General features: G+C 42.0%; 1 protein-coding gene across 1 annotated transcript in view; it reads right to left on the reverse strand.

Annotated features, from left to right (window-relative positions):
- The window catches only part of Itga8 (integrin subunit alpha 8), a 175,347-nt gene that overhangs the window by 22,984 nt on the left and 125,517 nt on the right, over positions 1-26,846 (reverse strand). Inside the window, 3 exon segments of the mRNA XM_028870532.2 lie at positions 4,633-4,761; positions 16,528-16,686; positions 21,470-21,575. Coding sequence (XP_028726365.1) covers positions 4,633-4,761; positions 16,528-16,686; positions 21,470-21,575 — 394 coding nt within the window.

Here is a 26,846-nt window from a genome sequence, read left to right on the forward strand (position 1 = left end):
CTACAACACAAATGCCTGCAGATTTCAAGAGAATACTATTTATAGATCTCTACTGCTCTTTTGCTCAAGATTCATGCACAAAGCTGACATTTAAAGAGGAATTTGAATCTTGTTTTTTTGCAAATATTTAGTTCTGTGGAAGTCTGGATATTGGTTTTCCAATGGGATCTTCCCATTTTTACTGTACACAGTAGAATTCTATAGATGTCAGCTTTTATTAATGACAACATACAGTTTTATTAATTTATTCTAAAAAGGATGATAAGGATTGCCCACTCTAACATTTTGAAGCCATTGTACAGTCTGACAGAAGTACAGGCCCTCGAACCATAATCTGCTGATTACTGCAGCCTTTCCCTTTGTATCTCAGGTGCTTTTCCCTTAAGTGTGATATTGGAGTTAAATTCCCTTGTACTCTTTATTTCCATGCTTTAATTTTCCTGTTAAGAAGAAATAAGCAGATATTAGAAGTTAAGACACAATTGTATGTGTTCCTGTGTGTGTGTGTGTGTGTGTGTGTGTGTGTGTGTGTACAAGTATACATACCCAGGTATGCATATGCACGTGTAGGCCAGAGGTCACCTCAGATGTTATTTCTCAGGCACTGCCCACCTTCTGTGCTGAGACAATGTCTCTTACTGATCTGAAACTTGCCAAAGATGCTAGGCTGGCCACTGAGCCCTGGGCACCCAACATATCTGTCTCCTCAGTACTGGGATCAAATGCACACCCCATACTCAGCTGTTTTACATGGGTTCTGGGGAATGAACTCAGGTCCTTATGCTGGCCAGGAAACCACTTTTCAGAGTGAGCCACATCTCTCCAGCACTAGGACATAGTTACAAAAACCTCTTCCATTATTTTCAGAGGCCAGGCCAGTTGTGCAATCACCACACCATCTCCCCGCAGGACTTATCATCTCAAATGGGAACTCTACTTCCTTAAGTATTTTGTCTCATTAATACACAGCTGGGATTTGTGTCTATGCCACCCCATCATCCTTTTTTTGAAGCTCTTGACTATTAGGGATATGTTCTGGAATGTTAGCACTGTAATTGGGAATGAAATTGTCCTACTTTATTGGACTGGAATAAGTAGTTAGGATTATCAGGCTTTTACATATTTCCTCCTCTGCTTTAAAAGTTACAATCAATTCAAGCTTTTCCCACTTTCCTACATGCTGTTCCATTTGTCTTCTTCAAAACTCACATGTGCCTCCATCTCAGCTGACCACCAAGACTGTGGCCCCAGAGGAACTGATCTGGACTCAGAACTCAGGAAGAAACAGAGTCTGCAGACAGGAATGTTCCCCTGGGTCTTAACACCCTGTGCCCAAGGCCTACATATTACAGAGCAGAACAAATGCTTCTGCCACGCCAATGCATCTTTATCGTAAAACGAATAACCTCATGTACAGTTGTTGCTCAGACGTAGCTTGTGCACCTACTGTACCTGAGGCTAGCCTCTTCTTAGAACCCCTCTCCTCTTCCTCTCTTTGATCTCTTCAACAACCCGCTCCACGACTTGACTAATTTGCTGAGGGAGTGGGATGCTATTTACACCTAGTGAATTCTCCACTTTGGTTAGGAGAAAGCCGTTGTTAACATTCACTCATACTACCGCTCTCCATTTGATCAATTGCAAATTATAACTTTCAAATTTTCCATTTTGACAACTGAAATTTGTGATGGTTAATCTTTACTGTCAGTTTGACTAAGTTTGCAGTCTCCTAGGAGATTGGTGAGGCACACCTTTGGGCATGCTCGTGAAGCCATTTCCAGAGAATGACTCATGAGAGGGGAAGATAATCTGCAAAGGTAGGTGGCACCATTTTGTGGTGTGAGATGAATAAATGGACAAAAGGAGAAAGCAAGCTGAGAGCTAGTGTTCTCTATTCTCTGACTCCTGGTCAGCTAGGGCATGAACAACTCTTCTTTCCCACACACCCTACCACCATGATGTGCTGCCCAAACCCATGGGGCCAAGGGACCATGCGGTGAACCAGATCACTAAAACTGTGAGCTAAAAGAAATCCTTCACTAAGTTGCTATGTCTTGTGTTTGGTCACAACAGAGAGAAAAGTAACAATATTTGTCATGACTTCTCTTTCAATTATGCAAATGCCAAACTCAGAGATTCAAACCCTTGGATATAGATTTGCCCCCTTTAGCTACCTGAAATTATGTCACTTTTATGACTGCCTGGAACAATGGGGTTCACTGAAATAGTGCCAGAATGGACATTGTATTTTGAATTCAGTGAGTGTGGTGGCTACTAAATTTGGTCAGAACTTAAACTATCTTTTAATCTGTGCAGTAGATTTTTCATAATTGTGTTGAGAGTTAAGAGGATTAAGGACCAGAGAGGAAGAACAGGAGTTGGTGGAATGGTATTCTAAGGGCATTTGAGCTATGACTCTAAAAGCTATCACCAGTGGTTCAGTGAATTCATACCCGAGTCATTTGTTCACACAGTCACTGAGCACATGAGCCAGGTGCTGAGCTCTACCCAGGGGAAGCAATGCAGGGAAAACCATTCATATTCTCATCTGTGGGTTTTAGATAGGTGGGCTGGTAGGGAAGCAGGCCTGATAGAGCATTGTAGTACCCAGTGGAGTCTCATAGTCATTCAGCATTTCTGGGAGAGGGCCAGCAGCATGGGTTTGGGGTTTTCCCAGCTCCCCACCTGGCCAGGGCAGTGACTGCTGCTCCTGTGGAAACAGCTATAGAACTCTCCTTGGCTCAGAGTTCTATCTTTTCCATCCTTTCCTCATTCTTTCCTTGGTCCTGAAGCTTCCTGATGAAGGCTTCTCTCCTTTCTGTTTGTGACTTTGGATTGGCTACTTGAGGTTGCAGCTTCAATTTGGAATCAGTGCAAGATAATGAACATCAGGTTGGGCTTCTTCGGTACAAGTATGAGGCAAAAAAGCATCTTCCCAGCCAGCCTCTGCTCTATCCATCAGTCTGTTCTTACCCCAAGTCCCTAGGGATGCTGGAAAAGAGGATGGGATGTCTGGTGGTCTCTGATTTCTGCAGAATTTGAGAATGTACCTGTAACTGAGTCCTTATGGATGTTGTCTGTGAAATGCTGATGAACTGAAAGTTGATGCTTGCTTTATGCCTTTACTACATGGTCAGGAAAGGACGAGCATTCATTTGAGCAGATACAGGTGAGGAGATAAGATTAGAATCAGCATTGGGGTGGGTAAGGGCCTTGCATAAAAATACTGATTCATGTTGACAGTTCTGCAAATTCCAGACTAAGATCAGGCTAGACCCACCAGAGCCCCTCAGTGCCAAGACCCCCACATTTCAACCCAGAAAACCTGAACACACTATTTTTTTCTATAAGGAGATTTTATGTTATGCTAACTAATACATAGAAATACAATGCAACAGAGTTCCTAATAAATATGATACTGTTTTTTCTTCTCACCCTTTTGCTATCCATGTTTTCCTAAAGTTGATGCATACTCATTGCACATGTTAATGGATTTCACTGTGACTTTTCATACACACACATATCACATTTTGGTCTCACCTGCCTATTGGCTGCCCTCTCCTACTCTCCTCTCTATCCCCCACCTTTCCAGTAGCCTCTTTATTACTTTAATTCAGGTCTTTTGATAGGTCCTCATGTAGCCTATGCTGGCCTTGTACTTGCTGTGTAGACAAAGATGACCTTGAGCTCCTGATCTCTCTGTCTCTGTTTCCCAAGTGTAGGGATTATAGGCATGTATCGCCCAAGTCCCTGGGTGTGTTTGCTGGCTTGCTAAGATGATAGTGGGATTTCTGGTGATCTTTTATTTTTATATTCTATATTCCATATATGAAAAAAACATGCAATTCTTGCTTTCTGTGTGGTTTATTTTGCTCAATATGATGTCTGCTAGTTCCATTAATTTTCTTGCAAGTGACTTGATTTCATCCTTCCTCAAGGTGTTTCAGTGTTCCATTGCCCATGACTAATCACATTTGCTCATGCGCTGAAAAGCACCTAGGCTGAATCCTGTCACGTGGTTTTTGTAAGTAGTACCTGGACACACATGGAGGTGCATACGAATGACAAGATGACTCGGTTTCCCTGAACACACAGTGCTCGCCTCCTTTGGACAAGCTAAGCCCCATGAGATTCAGGGATAGGTGTGACACTGTAAGGACACACACTGGGTAGATGGGTTCTCGGCACTCATCTCAACTGCCTAGCTCAGGGCCTCTGGGTGGGCTAACAACTGAAACTTAATGATTTTAAATTGATTTTTAAAAATTAATCTCCAAATAATGGGATTCAGTATGATGTTGTCATGTATGGATATTATTACTCCCGTCCTTCCTCCTGTCTTGTTCTTTTTGTTCTTGGAATGGATTCACAGTCACACTTTGCTTTCATCTCTATTTCTCTGAAGAGGCCTCCATGGTGGATTTAGAAGAATATAAAGGTTATATCACAAGCATTCCTTAATCTTTACAAGAAAGACACTTTCATTTTTCACAGTACAGGCTGCCCCCAGTCGTCAGGCGTGTCTGAGCATTGAAGGAGACTGAAAAGGAGTCGAAGTTAAAACCACTGTGTCTGGGAATTCTGTCTAAGCCAATGTTTTCCTCCAGTCCTGTGCACGTGATGACAACTCACCAGTATTTTTGCCGGGCTCTGTCTGTGGAGCTGGACCACTGGCGCATCCCTCTTCCTGACAAGGTGAGGAATTGTAGCATTTCTCAAGAAGGCGCTGAGCTCGGGGGTGTCCTCTGGGGAGGCAGCAGGCTGCAGAGAGAAAGCGGGAGTCACCACACACAGCCACAGCCACAGCTTTTACATTTTTCCTTCACCTCAAACCCTGGCAACTGAACTGGATTCACATGAGAGTTCACAAAGGTTGGGCTTTGCCATTGGCACATTTGACACGACCTGGCTCACACTGACAACGAACACGCCTGTCCACTCTTCAGTTATAGGAATCCATGAGGCACAAGAGAGCACATTCTTGGGAAATTTATCTTGTAAGGATGAGATTTTAAGAAGAAATCACTTCCCCAGAAGGGCAGAAACCAAGAAGCTGCCATTCCAGGCATGAGTTACTCTTCTATGTGGAAAGATGAACCCCAGGGTATCTAGAAAGGGTTGGGGATAGCCTGATGTGGTCTACAACTTACTGTCTCCATGACTGTGACCTGCTCCTATGCTCATGAGAAGTGCTCCTGTGAGGAGAGCTGTGTCCTAAGGACAATGGCTTTTCCAATGCACACACTGCCATACTCCAGCTTGCTTTCCATTCTTAGTTAGTTTGTATTCTAGAACTGGTGATTTTATCTCAATGTCCCTGCTGAGCACAACTTCTGGCTGAAAACACATTGTGGGATTCCGATGAACCACATACAATATCCTAGTGACAGTATTTGCTTGCAGATCTGCCTAACCTGCTGCAGCTCATAGGACATAAGCAGCATGGAAAATTATGAATGGGTCCCAATACAAAGTAGTGAATGTGCTTAAAGCATTATGAGATTTTTTTATTATTATTTTGTTTGCACAGTTCTCAAGTATAAACTTTGTAGAAATTCAGTGTTGTGTCACAACGGCAAAAGTTTGGAATGCCTACAACCAACTGAACACAGAAACGTTCTATTCCCCACTTTCACTCTGAATATTAAGCCTCCCTTTATTTGGTTTGTCTATATATGATAGGAGCAACACTATTACACTCATGTCTGGAATGAAAAAAGAAATTCCGGCATAGCGGATGTGGGATGTACTACAAAATATAAAACAGTGGTGATCAGTGTATCTAAGGGCCTGGACAAAGGGATGGAATCCAGACAGGGTTGTGACATGCTGGATTTTGCTCCTGTTTGCATCCCCAGATTCATCTCATCAAGAGTCCTTTGATTTTCACGCTGTAGCAGCACACCTGGTTTCTGTTCCTGAGCTGTATCATCATGAAGCTCTGGGCTTCCATTTCATGTGGTACATGCTTTCTGTGGTCTAGAAGTAACTATCAGACCCATCCATGATTGCTACTTACTGGTCTCCATGAGAAAAGATAAAGCAAGAAGCCAAGAGTCACATGCATGCTCCTAGGAAACACGAGAAAACAGGCAGAGAGAGGAGATCTAACATGGACAACTTGGGAGGATGGGGTGGGAAGTTCAGTAGGAATAAAAGGGAAATTTGCAAAACCAAGGGATTCTAGGTGTCTCCTAGATCATGAAGAGGAGGATATAATGAGAGACGTAAGTATTGACTGGCTGTGTCAGCTAAGAATGTGTGGTCCTTTCTCGAGTGGGAGATTCTGTGGGTAAAAATTGAATTGTAATTATTCAAGAGGGTTTGGATAAGTGACAATTGTTTAGAAGAGTATCAAATGGCCATTCACATGTTAAAGTGGCCCCTTTCATGCTAGAATCTGTATAGATAGTTTCAGGTAGCCAGGGCTGCACCGTGAGGTCCTGTCCAAAACAAACAAACAAACAAACAAACAAACAATAAACGAAGCTACCAACCAAGCAAACAAAAACTAGTTTTCAGATGAACCTTAAGTGATAGGCAAGAAGTTGACCACTCTTGAAAATGATACAGGTCTAATTATTTGGCTTACTTTTTATTTTGATGAGGAAGGAAACTTCTGAGGCTTGTAAGATCCAAGGAAGGGATGGTAGAGGAGAAGAGGTTGAAGACACAGGGAACAGGGACATTTGATATAGAAAAATTAAGCCTGGAGCAGCAGAAGGAAATTACCTTTCTCCCAAAGTGTTGCACAGAGAAGTTGAAGATGAGAGAGAATATTAGATGCTGTATATCATGAGCTGGATTTTGTGATATGGAAATCAATCATTTGGAGACACACTTGTCTTCAGGCCACTACCAACGGTAATGTGAAGGGAAATGGATGGGAAGTGCAGAGTGTAGTAAAGATTTAGAGAAGCCAATATAGAGATGGAGGAGGACAGAGCTTCCTTATGATAAGGATGGCCCCATGAATATCCAGCCATTGGGATATAGTGGGACTACCAGCTAAAGGGTGGAGAAGCTGGACTATGAAAGTATGTCTGGTTAGGACCTTCAGGGCAGTGACTTGGAGACTGCAGGAGGGAGATTATGACAACTTCTGAAAGAATGTCCAGGGAAATCATCTTGCATTCTTGGCATGACTGGAAAGAAAGTTTGGCCAAAGGTAGCTTTGAGAGTGGGTAGAGCTGTGCTGACTGCTTCCAAGAAAGCATGCATATTAAGAAAGAAAGGCTCACTGGAGAGAGGAAATGAGAACATTATAAAAATGGAATGGATGAAGAACAGGATGCTGAGTGTGATCAAAGTAACGTATCTAGAGAACATGTTCAAAACCAATGGCCAAAGTGAGAACTCAGATGTGTCAGCTCCAAGGATGTTGGAATTTCCCAGGACAATGACAGAGCCTGGTCTTACCAGAAGGATAAACAAAGGAGCTGTTCACAAATGCTCAGAAATTCAGGATCTGATAGAAAAGGGTTTACAGCCTAAGATTTAAAAAAAATGATCTAAGACAGACAATTAAGAATTGTGTAAATCCCTAATTCCTCATATGTTTTGTATTACATTTTCTGTATTTGTCTACTGTCATGGATTTCAGATTTATTATGTGCAACTTCTCTTTCTTTTCATTTTCTTTGAGACAGGGTCTCGTTATGTAGCTCAGGCTAACCTTAAATCTGTGATCTCCTGTCCCAGCCTTTAGATGTAAGCTAACATACACAGTGGAAGTACTGGAAAAACTGGGTCATGGTTATTATTGTGTATGTGTGTGCAGGTTCATATATGTGTGAAAGTGTGTATGCACATACATATGGATGCGAGAGTACACTTTTGGCTATTGTTTCTCAAGTGGTATCCACTTTGGGGTTTCCTGGTTTTGTATTTTGTTTATTTGTTTGTTTTTTTGAGACTGAGTCTCTTATTGGCCTGGAATTATCCCAGTAGGCTATGCTGCCAGGCCAGAAAACCCCAGGGATTTGCCTGTCTCTGGCTCTGGGTGATTTCTTTCCATAGGTTCTTGGGATTAAACTCATATCCTTGTGTTTGTACGGTGGGTATTTTACCAACTGTGCCATTTCCTTAGTCTCTAGTTGCGATTTTCTATTCTCAAATTATAACCTATGATTATTATCAGTATTAATAAAACAATGGCCCCAAACCAAGAACTCTGTGTGGTTTCATCAGATGTGGCTTATGTGGAAATAAAGAACATATGTACTGGGGTGCATTATAATATTTGTCAGTATTAATACACAGTCTCTGGATGAAGCACAGGTCTTCCTGCTTGCTAGAAAACAGGGCCCTTACAAGACAGGGGTCGACGGACCATGCTCCTTTCATTTCATACCACCGATTAGCAGACAGAAAAAGTGCCACTGTGGAGTACCACAGTCAAAGGGTCTTCAAACAGCGCCCAAGCCAGTTCTCTCAAATGGCATCCCAGAAATTATTTCACAAAGCAAAACATAACAAAAGGGGAGCAGTTATCCAAGAAATGTAAACAACAATTAAATCCATTTTCTATTTGGATAGTGGAGTCTCTTTCTTAGTGGCCATGGTCACATAGACCACACTTCTCTCCGGCCTGAGACGAGTGGAGGTGAGGGAGGCTGGTCTCTGAGCACCCGGGTAAGGCAGACATGCAGTCAAGAGTAAATTGGTTCAATGCTTATGAGAAGCTCCAAGTAAACACTCAAGTGACTCCCTAAGAACAAACAACCTCTTTCTGTAACAAGGAAAATAATTGGTAGTAAGTATGTTTTTTTTCCTCCAGCTGTTACTCAGAATTTGACCCCAACAAGACTTTTTGATTTTCATAATTTCCCCCCAAACTCCTCACTCTGGTATAGGTTTAAATTTATGGATTAAAGGAACACTATATAGCCAGAAAGTGCAGTGCAGTTAGAAGAATGGGATTTGAAGAAAGCGGTTGAGTGAAATGAGTTGTGGCCCTGAGAGTCCACATGTAAGCATTGTATCCCATTTTTCTTGTTTGTAATGTGTCTTTGGAGTTCAGGTATTCCCAGCATACACGAAAGAACAGACTATACTCATGGACTATAATTAAATCTAAGAGGAGGCAAGCCTAGAGGGCCAATGTACCCTGCAATTAAGACATACATGTTAAGGGTTTGTGGGCAGAAGGAAACCCTACTTTTTTTCTTCCTGAGTTATGTGGTCTAACTACAAGAATCAATGCACTCAATTGATGGTGCTGAAGCTTCCTTAGGCTTTGGATGTGGTGTTTTTCCATTGTATGATATCTATGGGGTGTACACATATGTATGTTATACGTGCATGCAGGTGCTCCCATGCACACACAGGTAGATGCATGTGAGTGGAAGTCAATGGACTACCTCAAGTGTCATTTTTCAGGATGGAGAAGATGAATTCAGTAGCAAGCACAGATGGTAACTACAGCATCATGACTGGAAAAGAAAACCAGAGCCAGGTGGACTGTCTTGCTCAGACCTTCTGAAGCCATGGATGGCTAGACTATTTTCTCAAAGGAGGAGGGGAGCATGCAGTTGACACTGACCATGATAGGGGTAAGTCACAGGCATCAAAGATGGCTTTAGCTATGAAATAAACTGTGGCTGTGAACATTCAAGCCCTTGAAAATGACTCCAAAAGGCATGAAAAGAAATTGGTAGGTCATGACAAAGGCAGGTGAAATATTCTTTTTTCTCTATGTCTTCATTTTAAAGATTTATGCTAGGTGGGGGACTGGGGTGGGGGAGTGAGCCAGGGCTGTTGTTTAGGAACTGACGGGGTCCCTGAATTTTGAATTGATGAGAAACAGTAGACAGAGGCAATTAACAGAAAAGAAAGTACTCTTAGGGATAAGACAAACTATGCAAATTTGCCAAGCCACTGTCTGCTGGCCACTTGAGTCGAGAAAACTATTTGCAGAGCTGTAATCCTTGACAGAGGAACTGGTTCTGGGTTGTTGCCATCTCTGTTCCTATGATCTGGATGTAATTTGGACTTCCTGTGGGATCAGTCTTGCTGAAGCAAGGGAAGACTCAGAGGCGACCTCCTTCCACACCTCCAAGGACAGTGCTTAGGATGTGGGTCTCTCATGCTTCTTGGTCTAGTCTTTGGAAGGCCCTTTAGATTCTCCCTTTTCTTGAAGTTATTTGTGGAAGATGCTCTGGGGTCTAACGCAGATGGCTCTGAGCATCTTTGTCTTTCTCCCTAGGCACGGTCTCACATTCTTCAGCCTTTTTCCTCATCAGTTCACACTTGGGCCATTTATTAAAAATCTTGCCCATCGAAAAACTTAAAATCCTTTATTCTTCATGAAACTTGCGGTTCCTTGGTTGGGTTTACTTTTTCAACCTCATCTTATCTAAAGATCACAGCATGTTTGAAAGGCTATCCAAACCCCTGGATAAAGTCCACCAAAATAACAAAATTGGTAGTTTGAAAAAAAATTATTTTACCATCTTTAGTATAGTTGAGAAACACTTTATTCGACTCTAAAATCTTATTCCAAGAAGTATCTGGAACAAATTAGATTTAATGGATCGGCCTGAATGCTGCAGACAGTTGAATGTTTCAAAATGTTTTAGACGATGGAAAGGGGGGCAGGGACTGCCACATTAAAATCCTTTCCTTCTGACCAAGACCGTGAAGTGTGGAGGCAGAACCTTCATGGATGTCTGATCCTTCTCCTGAGGTTTTAGAAGACAGGTAACCAAACCCCAAGAGGTTGAAAGCTTCACTAAATAACAGAGCCCCAACCTTTGGATTGGGAGGCCAATGCACCAGTAGCGGGAACTCGTCTGTCTGACCTCTATCCCTCTCTGCTGACCTCAGCAGGCACTGGCTTCCTTGAAGGAGAAAAGCAGGAGCTGTGTGGCCCCCTCTTCTCCTCTCCACATTTCCTCACTTGTCCTCAGACTCTGAGGTGTGACAGGCCAAGCTGAGTGAATCTCCATGAAGCTTAGGGTGATGAGGGATCTAAATTAAAAATAAAGCATGCCCTATTGGCTAGTGGCATATATGTATGGTCACCCCTATCCCATCCCATCTTGGATGGTGATGCTCTGTGGTTGGGCAGCAGGTGAGGTGAATATGGGTGAGATTGTTTGTTCATTGTTGCCTGAAGTGGCCACAGGTTAGAATTATTATGCTGATGGCTTATAAAGGCACTCAGTGTCCCCTCCTCAAACTTGGGAGACGTTGGAGTAACTTGATAGAATAACCAGCTCCTACTGTGGAAACCGAGCCCTGTTAAGGGCAGACTCACTGGACCTGGATGTGTGTGTGTGAGAAGACTTTTTTAAGACTTTTGTTGAATTTGGAACACATCTTTGTTTGCACACAGGTCAAATTTCAGAGGGTTTGGGGAGATATTTGGCAATAAGGAAGCATTTCTCTTTAAAAAAAAAATCATGTTTTAAATGGTAACTCATTTCTCAAGCCAGTCCACAAGAAAAAAAGTTCCAGGGAAAAAACCCTGCTTAAGCTTCAATATGGTTTTGATGCCATAAAACTGTGTATTTGTAATAAAAATAATAATATCCAGGACAATGGCAATATGAGTGATTGTAAACATAGAAAAATTATTTGTTTACTCTGTGATATTGAGTATTTAGGTAGGGATGGTTTTTTTATAGAGGGAAACAGGAAAGTGTGTCTGTGTTTGGTAGACTCTGACAGAATATCTACATCATTTCAAAGGCTTTATATTTGGTGGCTCTGGTTTCCTGTAGTGGGTGGCCTAGAAAATGCTTCTCGGGAAATCTGGATGGTTTCTTTTCCATAAGTATGTGAGAGAAGCACCCTATAATCCAAGGAGCCAGGAGCCTGAGGTGAGAGGATGCAGAGTTTGAGGCCAGCTTGGACTGCATTGTGAGAACTTGTGTCAAAACGGAGCCGAACGAAAGAACAAACCAAAAACTTAAAAGCAAGCAGCAGAGCTGGTTAGAAAGGTTGCATGGATTCAGCAAAGTCAGAAATCTTTCCAGCCATAAGTGAGCACAGCCAAAAACTTGCATGAGAGAACAAGTTGACTAGGATGTGTCTCTGAGCACAAAAAAGGGGTGGGGTGGGGTGGGGTGGTGACTGAGCGGAAATCGTTTGAATGGCGGAACAAGATGGACTGCTCAGGGACACAGATGTTTCAAGAGACACTCGCCACCTGGCACTTTCCTTTAATAAGGCATTGCAGAGGAGGCCACAGTTAAGGAAGAGACTCCCAGCTGGTCAACTGACCCACTTCTAGCACCTCCAGGTTCCAGAGCTCACGAAACATTGCAGAAGAGGGGGTGGAAAGAATGTAAGAGCTGCAGGATAGGAAGAGGGATGTGAGATGCTGTCGTCTTGCTATGACAAGGCACTGGCACTCATGGGCTCAGTGCAGCTACGGTTGCCTGCACAAGGTCAAGCCACTGGACATTCCAGCATGGATGGAGGGAATATAGGCAGTTGATGACTTTTGGCTGGTGTGTCATTTTTCTTTGAGGTGTGGTCACTGGTAGACTGCCCATGCTCTGGTGGATGACCCCTTATTCAGGTGTTTAAGGGCAGCACCAATTAGATCCAGCAGGTTTCTTTTTTAAAGGGATGTGTGAAGGTCCACCTGACAGAAGATCGATATGTTGTTCAACACTTGTTAGAGAAACTTCTTTGGCATGAGATGGTAATTAATCCAGAGACGGCACAACTGGAGAGTATGCAGAGAGTGAGAGTTTGGAGCACTCAGCCCAAACCGGGATATCCTCATCAAATCTCTTCCCTCAAGGCCACAGAAGAGCTGGCCGAAAGGTTGTGAGAACCAGAGGTGGATGGCTCCAAAGAAACAATATATCTGGGCACAATAGGGCTGATGCACATATTAGCTCACAGAGTCTGTGACAGCATGTATAAGACCTGAGCAAATTCAAGCCAGAAAAACACCCCGGCATGAGAAAGGGAAATGGACACAAAGTCCCACCCCTATACAAGAAGCTGTTTACAACTGATACCTGCTGGGACAATCAGTCCTTTAGAGAAAGCTGAATTTTCTCTAATGGACACTGGGTGTGTCAGCCACACCCCAGAGCAGGCCACATGCTCAGAAGTAGTCGGTCATCATTAAATAGACGCCATGGTGTTACAGACATGTGCTCCTGGGTCTGGTGCTGTATGTAATGCCAGCACTGGGGAGACAGAGACAGAGATTCCCTGGAATGCACTGGCTAGTCAGGCCAACTGGGTAGGTAAGCTCCAGGTTTAGTGAACACCTGGGTGTAGCTGGAGTTTTCTCCAGTCCAGCTCAGACCCAAGTAAACACACAAAGACTTATATTACTTATAAACTGTAAGGATGTGGCAGGCTTCTTGCTAAATAGATCTTACATCTTAAATTAACCCATTTCTATTAATCTATAAGTTGCCACGTGGCTTGTGGCTTACCGGTACTTTAGATCTTCTCTCTCTCTCTCTCTCTCTCTCTCTCTCTCTCTCTCTCTCTCTCTCTCTCTCTGTCTCTCTCTCTCTCTTTGTGTTTTGTTTTTTGTTCAAGACAGGGTTTCTCTGTGGAGCTTTGCACCTTTCCTGGAACTCACTCTGTAGACCAGTCTGGCCACAAACTCACAGAGATCCGCCTGCCTCTGCCTCCCGAGTGCTGAGATTAAAGACATGCGCCAGCCCCCACCCCCACCCCGCCACCCCCACCCCACCCCCCGGCTTACATCTTACTTTTCATGGCAGCAGCGGCTGCCAGCATTTCCTGACTCAGTCTTTCACTCCCAGAATTCTCCTCTCTCCTTATCCCGCCTATACTATATACTTCCTGCCAGGCTACTAGCCAATCAGCGTTTTATTTACCAATCAATCAATTAGAGCAACACATTCACAGCATACAGAAAGACATCCCCAGCACCTGGGATGACGGAGAGAAAGACACTGGTGGTCACCTCAGGCATCTACAAGGGAGTGTATGAGTGTGTGTGTGTTCATATGCGCGCGCGCGTGCGCGCACGCACGCACACACTATACACAAACATACATTAAAACAACATAGCAAAGCTCTCAATTAGCCTTGATATTACCATTTAAAAAAATTTTAAACCTATGTGTTGAAAAAATTTTGTAATCTGTTTTTCACTCATTTCTATCCATACTTAATATGGAACAAGTTGTTGATCTTTACAATGTCGAGGAATGTTGCTGAATAAGTTAATAGCAGTGTCATTAATCTACTTAATATCTTAAGAGAAAATAATATTCAGGTACTCTCAATTATTAGTGCCACTGATAATAAAAAATAAAGATTATCGCTTTGATGTCTATTTATTAATAAGAGGCTTTTTTGAAATTTCTCTGGGAACATATTAAGTGCTGTTAAAGTATATTAAGGAGGCTGAGAAAATGGCTTAGGGGTTAAGAACACTGCCAGCTCGAGTTCCAGTGGACCCAATGCCCTTTTCTGACCTCCATAGGCACCCGACATGCATGTGATACACATACATGTATGCAGACAAAGCACTCATATACATAAAGTAAATCTTTATACAGTATGTTAAGAACCTGAAAGTCATGACAATTCGACTATGCCATACCTCAGGAATTCATACATTGTTCTAATTAAACTATTTTTAAAAGCTGTTGCTTCATATTCTCATAAAAATCTTATATTCAGTTTTCACAGATTGAGAGGTTTTTTTTTTTCCTTAAAGAAGCATAATTAAGTTGCATTAAAACAATTTCCTAGCCTTGGGCAGATTTTTAATGTAAGTCTATTCGCAGCTAAAGAGTAAGTGGGAAGCCGAAGAGTACCAGGTGCTCAGCATTCACTACCACTCAGTTCGCACAAATCTGTCAACATTTAATGCACATTATCTGTCAGGACTGTCCTTGTCACTGAACATGATTGTTAAATTGCCTCAGAAGGAAAAAAAAAACCCTTACAGCCAGCAGAGTGCACATTAAGCAAGTTACATAATATATACAAACATATATAAACACTGTCAGACATAAGCCAAACATTGCACTCTGAGAGAGTTAGGAGCCTTCTGCTGGAGCATGTGATTCAAGACTGTGGGAGATATGTTAAATGCAGGGCACAGTGTGCGAAGAGCTGAGTTACTAAACAGTATCTGCTAACTTTAGAAGACACTATTCTTTAGTAAACTGCTGTCTCTGAAGACAAAAAATTTTTCTCAATGAAAGGGAAAGAAAGAGGAAGTGAGACAAGACTTCCGGGAAGTATTTAAAATAATTTCATGTCACACAATGACTTTGTTAATCGCTCCATAAAGAGCACAGTGGCTTATCACCCCTTACGTCCTTTCCTGTTGAACCTCCTGTTAATCCTCTTGTCTCTACATACTGAACATTTGGGGGTGAAAAAGGAAGCCATTCAGAGTGGCAGTGACCCCGAGTCTGTGGCTCGGTCCTGGATGGCTCAGTCTGTGGTTTAGGAAGTCCGTCCTCGCACCGGAGACACTGAGCCCTTGTAACTACTAGGAGAATGTTCTTGAGAGAGGCTGTCTTCTGAGGACAACATCCGATACACAATGTCTTGCTTTTGTTTTCATGCAAATGTGACATTTTCAAGGGCTGATGTTACTTCATTTCTTTACTTCCCAGAAGGAACCTAAGCCAAAGTTGGACCTTTATCTGGACAGGATCTGCCTTGGGACATTTGGACTCGTTGTTAAGGAACAAGTGGTCCGCAAAGCAGCTGCTTCTGTTTCACAGATGGTGGAAACAGGTAGAGAGGGAGAAGCTTGGGCCCAGCCCAGAACCTGCTCTCAGTAGACTGCCAGGCTCCTTCCAGAACCTACATTTTAATAAATACTCAGGCTCTGCTCTGACCCAGCCTAGTTACAGACCTTTAGGTCAGGCCCTATTATACTTTCTCTAGACCCCCCCAGGCTTTACTTAGACTCTGCCTTCTAATCGACCTCCAAGAACCCTTTCTGATCCTGCTTCGAATAGACTCCTTAGATCCCACCCTGACTCTGCATTCTAAAAGACCCAAGATCCCTCCCTGACCCTGTAGTGCCATAGACCCCCCCAGGTCCTGCACTGGCCATTACTTTTTCCTAGACCCCCAGGAGCATTTAAAGTCTGCACGGCACTGCTTTGGGCTTCTCTGCAAGCTTTCACTGCCCCGGAAGCCCTGAACATTCCAGTCTAGGGGTTCTCAGGGCATTGAGACAGCCTTTGGCAAATTCTCACATTTTACCACTTGCCATTGACAACAGCTGTGAGCGCCCATTTTGGCAAAGATCCGAATGTCTTTGGGCAATATACCAAGAAGACTTTCAAAAGTTACATTTTTGTGCTAACTCTCCTAAATGTGACATACCTAATTAAGATTTTGGCTTGGTTGTGCTATTGATCAAACTGTCTATAGAAGGTGATCATCGAAAAAGGCTCAGTAGTCGACAGGTTGCTATGAACAGTCAACACTTGCTCAGGTCGAGACTTTACACTAGGTTATACCCTTTAAAATCAAGAGAAAAGGTCTGCTCAGTGATCACGGAAGCAACTTAAAGTGGGCCACTGGCTAGACCACACTTACCTTTATATCCTGTGGGTTGATCTCAGGATTTGTTTGACATCGTAGAGGTCCCAGAGTTTGAAGATGAAAAATGTAGAGGAGAAACTCATCCCGTGCAGAGAATGGCCAGCCCACTTCAAGAACGGTGTCACTGATGGTGCTGGGTCCGATATTATGCAGCTGCAAGAAGGTGGCACATTAAGAAACGTAGCCCAACTCTGTCTGTTATGTGTCTGTTTTGAAAAGTACATGTTATTGGCTTTGACTATGGCAGTAGGAAATAGAACATAAAATGCACCCAGGCAGGGGGAATTCTGAAATCACAGTGTGGAGATATTCAGGGAAGACTCTGCCAAGCTTTGAGAATGAGTTTCCCAAAGACCAGATGGAGCAATTCATATCAGAAATGCTTGGGGCCAGAAGTATTTTAAACCTCAGAATACTGCACGTACACCATGTAAAATCTCAGGGATGGGACCCTACTGTACTTACAAGATTCACGGATGTTTCAGACATACCTTATTATACATAGCTTGATGGCAACCTTTTAGATATTTGTATTTATTTATTTGAAGTGTGTTTGTGCATGTGCAGGTGCCTTCTGGAGGCTAGAGGCTGACATCAACTGCTGTCCCCTTGGATTGCTCTCCACCTTATGTATTGAGACAGTGTCTCTTACTTGAACTCAGAGCTCACTGCTATGGGGCTGGTGTAGCTATTTAGCTGGCTCCAGGGGTTTCCTTCCTGGGCTTCCTACACACTCGGATGACAAGCAGGTTGCCACACCTGCATGGCAAGGGCTTTACCCACTGAGCCAACTGCCCAGCCCATTACAAATGCTTTTTAACATGCTTGTGTTTTTTACTATGACCTGTCTCATGAGGTCAGGTGTGGTATTTTCTGCTTGGAGCAGGCATCAAAACAACTGGACTTCATAGTACATTCCATTGTTTTCAGATTAAAGAGGCTCCATCTGTACTCACTGTGTGCGATCACTGCCATGCTTACCTTGAGTTTCTGTCAATGTAACGGCAGCACTAGAAATGCAGTTTTAATTATAGGCTTCCACAGTGTAGCCATCCTTTCTTTACATTTGGAATTGGCCTCCTCCTGCCTGACTACTGATTTGTCAATTGCAACCACATGTGATGCACTCGCTTTCCCCCTCTGGGAAAATAGCCATCCATCAAGCACCAAAGCTGGTCTGTGATCACTACAATTCTCTGCCAGGGACTGTTCCAAAGCTGAGGTCCTGGTGTGTTATCATTAGGCAACCCCAGAGAAAGGAAGGGCACATCTCATGAAGACGAACGTTTTAAACACATGAATTCTACTCAGAGGACGCAGACCACATCCCCCCAGACACTGAGCACATTGGAAGGAATTATGAGTTTACACATTCTCTTCAAAATTTGTAGAGATCTTTGTCCCCGCTCAGTTCTGATAATTATCACCAGAATCTATAAAGCAATGTGGTTTTTGTTTTTGCCTATTTTGATGACCTGCTTAATTCACATCACTAAAGGAGTATGGCATCTACCAACATAGCATATTATGAGACGAGATTAGTGTGTAAGAAATATTTGGTGGGTTTTTTTGGGGGGAGGGGCATCCTGGTGATTACTTTTATGATGTTTATGCTAACCCTAGATTCAGGGCTGCACATAAATGATTGAATCTGAACATTTTTCCAAACTTTGAAGTTTTAGCATTCTTAAGAGGCAATTGGCTCACACAGTTTAATAAATGATTTGACACCTTGCTATTTTCCCTGTGAAATTCTTGACCTGAGTTATGTTAGGACAGGCTGTCCTTTTATTATCAGAAGAGCTTAAGTTCAGGCCAGGGCTTCTGAATATACAGTTGAAGGAAATTTTTATGCCAGTGCTACTCAGGAGTTATCACTTCTCCATAGATGAAGAGCTCACATTTGGGAACATCTTCATTGTTAACCAGGGAGAAGCCCTTCATAGCCCTTTGTAATGGTTAGTGTCAACTGTCAGCTTGACAGAAGCTAGGATCACCTGAGACATGGGCCCATGGGAGATTATCTTGATCTTGCGTTGATGTGGGAAGGCTCCTTTTTAATTGTAGGTGGGACTATTCCCCCTGGGCTGTATAAATGAAGGAGGTGGGCTGAGCACGCCCATAAGCATGCATTTCTCTCTGATTCCTGAGTGCAGATGCAATGTGACTAGCAGGCCTCCTGTTCCTGCCCACTGTGTCCTCCCTGCCTGATGCTATGATGCTATGTCTTTCCTGCCATGACGGACTGTATTCCTCTGGAACTATAAGCCAAAACAGACCCTCTTCCCTTAGGTCACTGTTGTTAGTGTATTTTATAACAGCAGTGGAAAAGTAACTAATACATTCTTGTCACTTGAGATGAAAGTCATATTCAGAAATAAAATGACTCCTAAAGACATTATGCTGTACCCAGAGATCAGTGTCTTACTCATCCATCATCGGAGAAGCTTCTTCCTGCAGCAGACAGGAACTAATACAGAGACCCACACTTGGATAATATGTAGAGAGAGAGAGAGAGATCTTGGAACACTCAATCCTAAATGGGATGTTTCCCCTCATCAGTGCTTCCCCCCCCCCAGGATCAGGGGACACTGCAGAAGAGGCGGGAAAAAGATGATAAGAGCCAGAGGTGGTAGAGAACACCAAGGAAACAAGAGCTTCCAAACACAGCAGGATTGACACACACATGAACTCAGAGAGACTGTGGCAGCATGCACAGTCCCTCCATGGGTCTTTACCAGGTGGGATCCCAGCACTGAGAGAGGAAGTAGACATAAGCTCCCATCCCTAACCCTGAAGGTATCTCCAATTGATAATCACTTGCAAATGAAAAATGAGTTTTCTCCAATGAAGTCTCATTGGGTATACAAAGCACTCTTAAGGCCAGGTCCCATGCCCAGCAGTAGAAGGGCAACACATAATGAACTCAATGGCGTTTTGAGGTTCTTTGTCTCATAATGCTTTGTCAGGGATGCCCCCCCTTACAGGTCCTTTGCATATATATGTGTATGTTATGGTTTTCAGTTTCATGTTTTTATGGACTTTCTGCATGTGCAAATGATATGTCTCTGTGTCTATGTGTGTTTCTTGAGTTTTTTCTTTGGCTCTTAATTGTTCCATTTGTTTTTATTTTATCTGATTTTTTTTATTATTATTATTATTATTATTATTATTATTATTATTATTTAAATGCCTGTTTGTATCCTAATGAGAGAGAGAGAGAAAAAGAAAGTGTATGGATTTGAGTATGTGGGCAAGTGGGGAAGATCTGGGAGGAGGGGAAACCATAATCAGAATATACTGCATTCAAATCTATTTTCAATTAAAAACAGGAAGTCATATTCAGAACAATTGGTTCAGTGGCATGAAGGGACAGAGAATGAAGGAAAAAGGGATCTCAACCAGAAAGCTGATTGGAGCTTTATTTTTCTGAAATTCCATCCTGGGTCCCCTAAAAATGAATTACTAGATGGCTGATGGCATTAACTTTAAAGAAAAACCTAGATAACTACTAAATTAAGCCTCTGTTATACGTTTATTTTTTTTCATTAAATTTAAATGTTTTAGGCAACATGTTAATAGGTGATCCCACTTTTAGCAGTTTAAGACTTTGTGTGGTAAAAGAACATTGGGCTCTTCCTGTGGGATGCTGTTGCCTTGGAAGACAGTTGACTAATCCATGGGGTATTCAGATCTCAGAATAAATTATTCATTTTCAATTTCAGTTACACAAATAAAAAAGTAAAATGATTCTATCATGTTATTGCCTCATAAGTTATATCTATCTTTTGTCACAATAATGACTAATTCATCGAGTATTTTAATAGTACTTTATAGTTGATAACATTTAGTTTATATATAGGTAAATTCAAGGGTATCTGAAAATGTGAGAAGAAATATAATCAAAGGAGCGAGGTGGTTTTTTTGAAGCATAGGCTGTTCAAATATTGAGTAGAGAACAAATAAAAATATTTTTAAAAGGTGATTTAATAAGATAAAATGTTTTATGTCAGGTAACAGATCTCACCACTGAGGACTGAGTGTCTGTCTACAGTTATTCAGTAAGGTTGGTTCTTTGAGAAAACCAACAAGATAGACAAACCCTTATCCAGACTAACCAAAAGGCAGAGAGAGAGAGAGCATCCAAATTAACAAAATCAGAAATGAAAAGGGAGACATAACAACAGACAATGAGGAAATCCAGAGAATCATCAGGTCACAGTTCAAAAACTTGTACTCCACAAATTGGAAAATCTAAAAGAAATGGACAATTTTCTGGATATGTATCACATACCAAAGTTAAATCAAGACCAGATAAACAATTTAAATAGACCAATAACTCCTAAGGAAATAGAAACAGTCATTAAAAGTCTCAAAAAAAAATAAATAAAAGCTCAGGACCAGTTGGTTTCAACGAAAAATTCTACCAGATTTTCAAAGAAGAGCTAATACCAATACTCTTCAAATTGTTCCACACAATAGAAACAGAAGGAAAGTTACCAAACTACTTTTATGAGACTACAGTTACTCTGATTCCCACCAGTCATTATAGCCATAATAGCACAAGTTATAAAGTTTGGACCTTGGACTTGAACCTGAGGTTTTATGAAGTTCTTATTAGTAAAGAGTACATAAATAAAACCTCAAAAAATTTAATATAAGAAATAACTATCTTGGGCTGAATAGATGGCTCAGCAGTTAAGAGCATTGGCTACTCTTCCAGTGGAACGAAGTTCCTTTCTCAGCACCCACAAGGCAGTTCACAACCATCTGTAACTCCAGTTCCAGAGGATCAGATGCCACCTTCTAGCTTCCACAAGCACCAGGCACACATGCTGTGCACACACACACACACACACACACACACACACACACACACACACGCAAACCCAAACACATACATTAATTAAATAATAATAAAAAAAGAAATAGCTACCTCGTAAATATGCTCCACCAAAGGACCGACTTCCTCCTCTTTGTGGGGCTCCTCTTGTGGTTCCCAGTTGTGGATGGGCAGGACAATCTGCGGAGGGTGAGACACTCTGGAATATGGAATATTAGGTTGATTACTGATGAGGGCCTGCTAAGGATGTCTTGCATACTGATATGTACTTACACTGGTTACAAAGGAAGCAAAGTGCTTTCCAGTTATCTGAGGATATGTCTGGTACATGGTAAGTAAGATATTGATAGTAAGTCTTGGGGAAATTACTGAGTAATAGTGAAGACTCAAGCATTGCACATTCTTATTTACTGGTCTATAGAACAGTCACTGTTTTACAGTCTTGTATATCTTAGACACTAGGGAGCAGAGGAGAGAGCATTCTTGAATGGACATGAACAGTTGAATACACACATGTACATTTACAAAGCCTGCTACCTATTCTTTATAAGTATGTGTATATGTCTCTAGGTATAGAGGTTATATAATCTCTGCCTTAACCCAAAGTAAGAAATGGTGTGTGTGTGTGTGTGTGTGTGTGTGTGTGTGTGTGTGTGTGTGTGTGTGTGTAAATACTTCTAGGCTCCTGTGAGATGTATTCAATATCTAGTTAGGAAGAAATACAGTTTCTGGCTAAAGATGTCTGCCTAGAACAGTGGCCACTCTGTATACATTCCTTCTTTGTAGATTCCTTTGCCTCCTGTTCCTGCAGGGAGCAGAGCCAGACTCAGGGCCAGCTAGGATCAAGAATGACCAAAGCCTCAAGCTGTCTTACAGACAACTCATGGGACAAGAGAGGCAGAGCTAGGTGTTTGTATCATCTAAGCATGAAATTCATTTGACATTTCCAGTGTACACACCAACAAACTTGATGTGTGTGTGGTGTGTGTGTGTTCATGTTTGCACATGTGTTCATATGTACTTCCCTTTCTTGGAGGAAGTGGAGGCCAGAGCTTGATGCTGAGATGTCCTCCTCGATTACTTCTCCATCTTATATTTGAGACAAGACAGCTCACTGAACTGCGTTCGCTGTTTTGGCTACGCTGGGCTGGCCCAGCAGCAAGACCCTGGAATCCACCAATCTCTGCAGTTCTGTGTTGGGGCTGCAGGGGTTTGCACAGCCACACGCACGCCGCACGCACGCAGCCTTTTCCACAGATTCGGAGGATCCAAACGCAGGTCCTCATTCTTGCACAGCAAGCAATTTACCCTGAGCTATTTCCCAGCTCCCAAGGAGAATGCTAAAAGACACCGCTTTCTAGAATTTGATTGGGAAAAATACCTTTGAAAGAATCCTTCAATTTTGAGGTAAAATTAATTTTAACAGAACAAATCCTTACATGGGTCTCAAATGCTGCTTTAGGAATATTCAGTAATTACTGCAGCCTCTAGCAACTCAAACATTTCTTCTCTTCTAGACTGTTCCATCAATTGAAGGCTCATTTCTCTTTATTGTTGAATAATAGTCTATGGTGTGGTTTGTTTATCATTGACTGGAAACCATTTGGTTGTTTACAGTTTGGGACTATCACAAATAAATTTCTATAAACATTTATACAGAAGTTTCTGTGTAAACTTAAGTTTTCATTTTCTGGGAATAACTTTTTTTCTAGGATAAAGAACAATAGTTTTGATAAGTTGAAGTTTGTTTGCTGTCAGGAACTTAAAAACTAAGGATTGATAATGTGATGTGAACTCTTTTTAAAAAATAATAGGACTTGCTGGGTGGTGGTGGCACACACCTATAATCCCAGCACTGGGGAGGCAGAGGCAGGTGGATCTCTGTAAATTTGAGGCCAGCCTGGGCTACAGAGTGAGATCCAGAAAAGGCTCCAAAGCTACATAGAGAAACCCTGTCTCAAAAAATAAATATAATAGGACTTATCTCCAATTTCTATTAATTCCAAATAGCAAAGAACATCATTTATTGCTTTGAACAATGTTGACCCTACCTGCTATAGGCAATATCCTTCATAGGCTTTGGTTATTCATGGTTTTTCTATTTTTAAATTTTCTTTCTTTTATTATTTACTTATTTTCGTGTGTGTGTGTGTGTGTGTGTGTGTGTGTGTGTGTGTGTGTGTGTGTTTGCCATAGTATACCTGTGGAGGTCAGAGGACGTCTTGTATGAGTCAGTACTTTCTTCTCCTATTTTGGTTTTGATTCTGGGGATAACAATTGGGTCCTTGGGCTCAGCAGCAAGTGCATTACTTGCTGCACCATCTTTGGGCCCTGCTTCCTCTCTTGATACAGTTTATCCCACTGGATTATTTTTAAAAGGTTGTGTATTTTGGTAATTCTTCATGAGCCCAATATATATAGTGTTGCCACTGAAGGCTAAGCTTACTTAGTGGAGATCTGTATTAAATCAACCCTTTGTCCTAATGAATTGCATGCCAATTGGCTCAAAGACAATGTTGATGCCATGTATTGAGTCAGACGGAATAGTTCTAAGTACATTTACCCACTCAAAAAACTCTACTTAACATTATTTTTAAACTATAAAAACAACAACAAATAAAATTGGGCTTAACATAGTGCATGATAAAGTAGCTTAGAATAAACACCATTGACCAAAAAATTAGATTTTCCTAAAGGCTGAACATGGAAGATGTTCAACATAGCAACTATTTGTTCCTTGAAGAATTAAACATCGAAACCAATGTTTTAAAAGCATAATCAGAGGACAGTTTTGCTATGTGATATGGCCAAAAAGGACTTTTACATTGTCAGAGAATAAATTGTGGTCAATTGTTGGACATTAATGTAGCAATTAAAACAACTGCATCCACATGAGAAGTCCAGTTTTATTTAGTTGTTTGGATTGCTGCCAACAGAACAGAAAATTTCCTTTTCAATGTAACTGATGGCAGAAATACATGTAAAAACATTAATCCCATAAGATGAATGTGTGAGAATGAAGGCAATAGGAGCCCTCCAACTGCCTTGGAATCACTTACACATTTGAATATGAAAAAATCCCCCAATTTATTTACAAAATAATTTAAATTTAGAATTATAAAACAGCTCATATATATGGTATTATTATTATTATTATTATTATTATTATTATTATTGGTTTTATGAGACAGGGTTTCTCTGTGTAGCCCTGGCTGTCCTGGAACTTGCTCTGTAGATCAGGCTGGCCTCAAACTCAGAGGTCTATCTTCCTTTACCTCCTAAGTGCTGAGATCAAAGTATGTACCACTATGCCTGGCTTGGTTTCTATAATTTTTGGTTAACAAAACTAAAATAAACTACAGGGTATTTGGTGGCACAGATCTGTAATCCCAGGTACTCACAGGCCTGTAATTCTAGCTACTCAAGAGAGTGAGAAGCAGGACTGAAAGTTCAAAGGTTACAGGGTGAGTGAGTGAGTTCAAGTCCCACCTTGGAAACTTAGTGAATTCTGTCTCAGAAGAAATGGTAGAGCATTACTCAGCATGCCCAAGGTTCTAGGTTCAATCCTAGCACTGTGAAAAACCAAAACAAACACACCCAACCCAACCCAAATTAAAAAAGAAAAAGACAGCTCTGAGACAAGCACAGGGATGAGACGAGAGTTCATTCGTGAGCACTAGTGGCAATTTTGAAAACACAGAAGACAGGAAAAATTAATGTATATTTTCTTCTCTGAGCTTTTAAAACAGCGGCTCTTTCCTTTGAGAAAGAGACAAGGGAATAAAACTAAAACTCAACAAAAATAAAACAACACTAGCTCCTCACTCCACATCACTGTACTTCAAGTATACGGTACTTGAGTCAGATGAATCAGAGAATCACAAAGCAAGTAAAAAAACACAGTTTAGGATGTTGCTAAAGTCATTCTTTTTTCAAGCTTGTGTGTGCATCTGTGTGTGTGTGTGTGTGCAGGCATGTGTGCATGAGTATATATGTGTGTGTGGTATGTGTGTGCATGTGGGTATGACTATGTATGTGTGTTTGTGCATGGGTGTGAATGAGTGGTGTAGGCTTGTGTATGTGTTCCTATGTGTGTATATGTATGTGGATCCCAGTGGTAACAGTAGGTGTCTTCGTCTATCATTCTCCAGCATGGTTTGTGATAGGGGTCTCTGACTGAAACTGGAGCTCACTGATTGGAAAAGACAAACTGGCCAGCAAGCTCCAGCGAGTCTCCTCTCTCTCCCTCGGCAGTGCTAAGATTGCCGTGATGCACACCACGTGTGCTTGGCTTCTCAGAGTGGTCGCTGGATCTTATGTTGTCACGCTTGCCCTGCAGACACTTTACTGACTGAGCCAGCTCCCTGGCTCACGATAAAGTCACTGTATATTTTAATCTTTTTTTTTAATTAAGAAAATTTTTTATTCATTTTCCATACCAATCACAGGCCCCCCTCTTCCCTCTCTTCCCCCTCTGGCCTCCTCTCTCAACCCCTGTCCCTCCTACAAGAAGGTAAGGCCTCCCACAGGGAGTCAGCAGAGTCTGGTACATTCAGTAGAGGCAGGTCCAAGCCCCTCCTCCCTGCCTCAAGGTTGTGCGGGGTGTCCCGCCATAGGTAGCGGGCTCCAAAAAGCCTGCTCATGCACTAGGAGTGGATTCTGATAAAGTCATTTTTAAAGAAAAATATATAGTGCTAATATTTTTAAAAGAAAAATCTCCAAAGATAGAATTTCTAGATAGAACTAGGAGAGAGACAGTCAGACAGAAACAGAGAGACAGAGTCAGAGAGTCAGAGAGAGAGAGAAAGAGAGAGAGAGACAGAGAGAGAAAGAGAGAGAGACAGACAGAGAGACAGACACACACAGAGACAGACAGAGAAATATAGAGATAGGGAGGACGAGAGAGAGATCCCATTAGGGAAAAACAAAACATCACAAAAAAGACAAAAAGGAAGAGAAGCAGAAAGAGAAGTGTGGCCAGATGATGGTAGAGTCCTCCTCTGTGTTCCCCAGAACAAGGCGGTGATGGAGGACGATGGCCCTGGCCTGAAGAGGCACAGTAGCAAGAAGTCTGAGTCAAGAGAGGGGCAGGAGAGCTAGCCAGCCCCCTCCCCCCAAATCAGGACTTCCTGCCCTGGTGGAGCAGAGGATTCGAAGTGGGAGCCAAGAATAAGAAACCCAAACTGGAGAATATGCCCTCAGCAGGAGGGAGGCAAGAGAAGACAAGGGGCTGGGACAGAGGATGACACTCAGGCACACATTCCAGAAGGCATACTCTGCCTTCTGAAGGGTGGAGTTGTAGAGGCAGAAGAGTCCGGATAAACCCCACAGGCATGAAAAATGCATGTTCTGGTGCTGAGGCTGGAGAGATGCTCCATAGTTAGGAACACTTGGATGTCAGAAGAGTGCTTCCAATACATCCAATGAATCTAGTATCCCTTGACACTCAAAAAAGAAAATGATATTGTAA

The sequence above is a fragment of the Peromyscus leucopus genome, chromosome 5, assembly GCF_004664715.2.
Source record: "Peromyscus leucopus breed LL Stock chromosome 5, UCI_PerLeu_2.1, whole genome shotgun sequence".
Lineage (NCBI taxonomy): Eukaryota > Metazoa > Chordata > Mammalia > Rodentia > Cricetidae > Peromyscus > Peromyscus leucopus.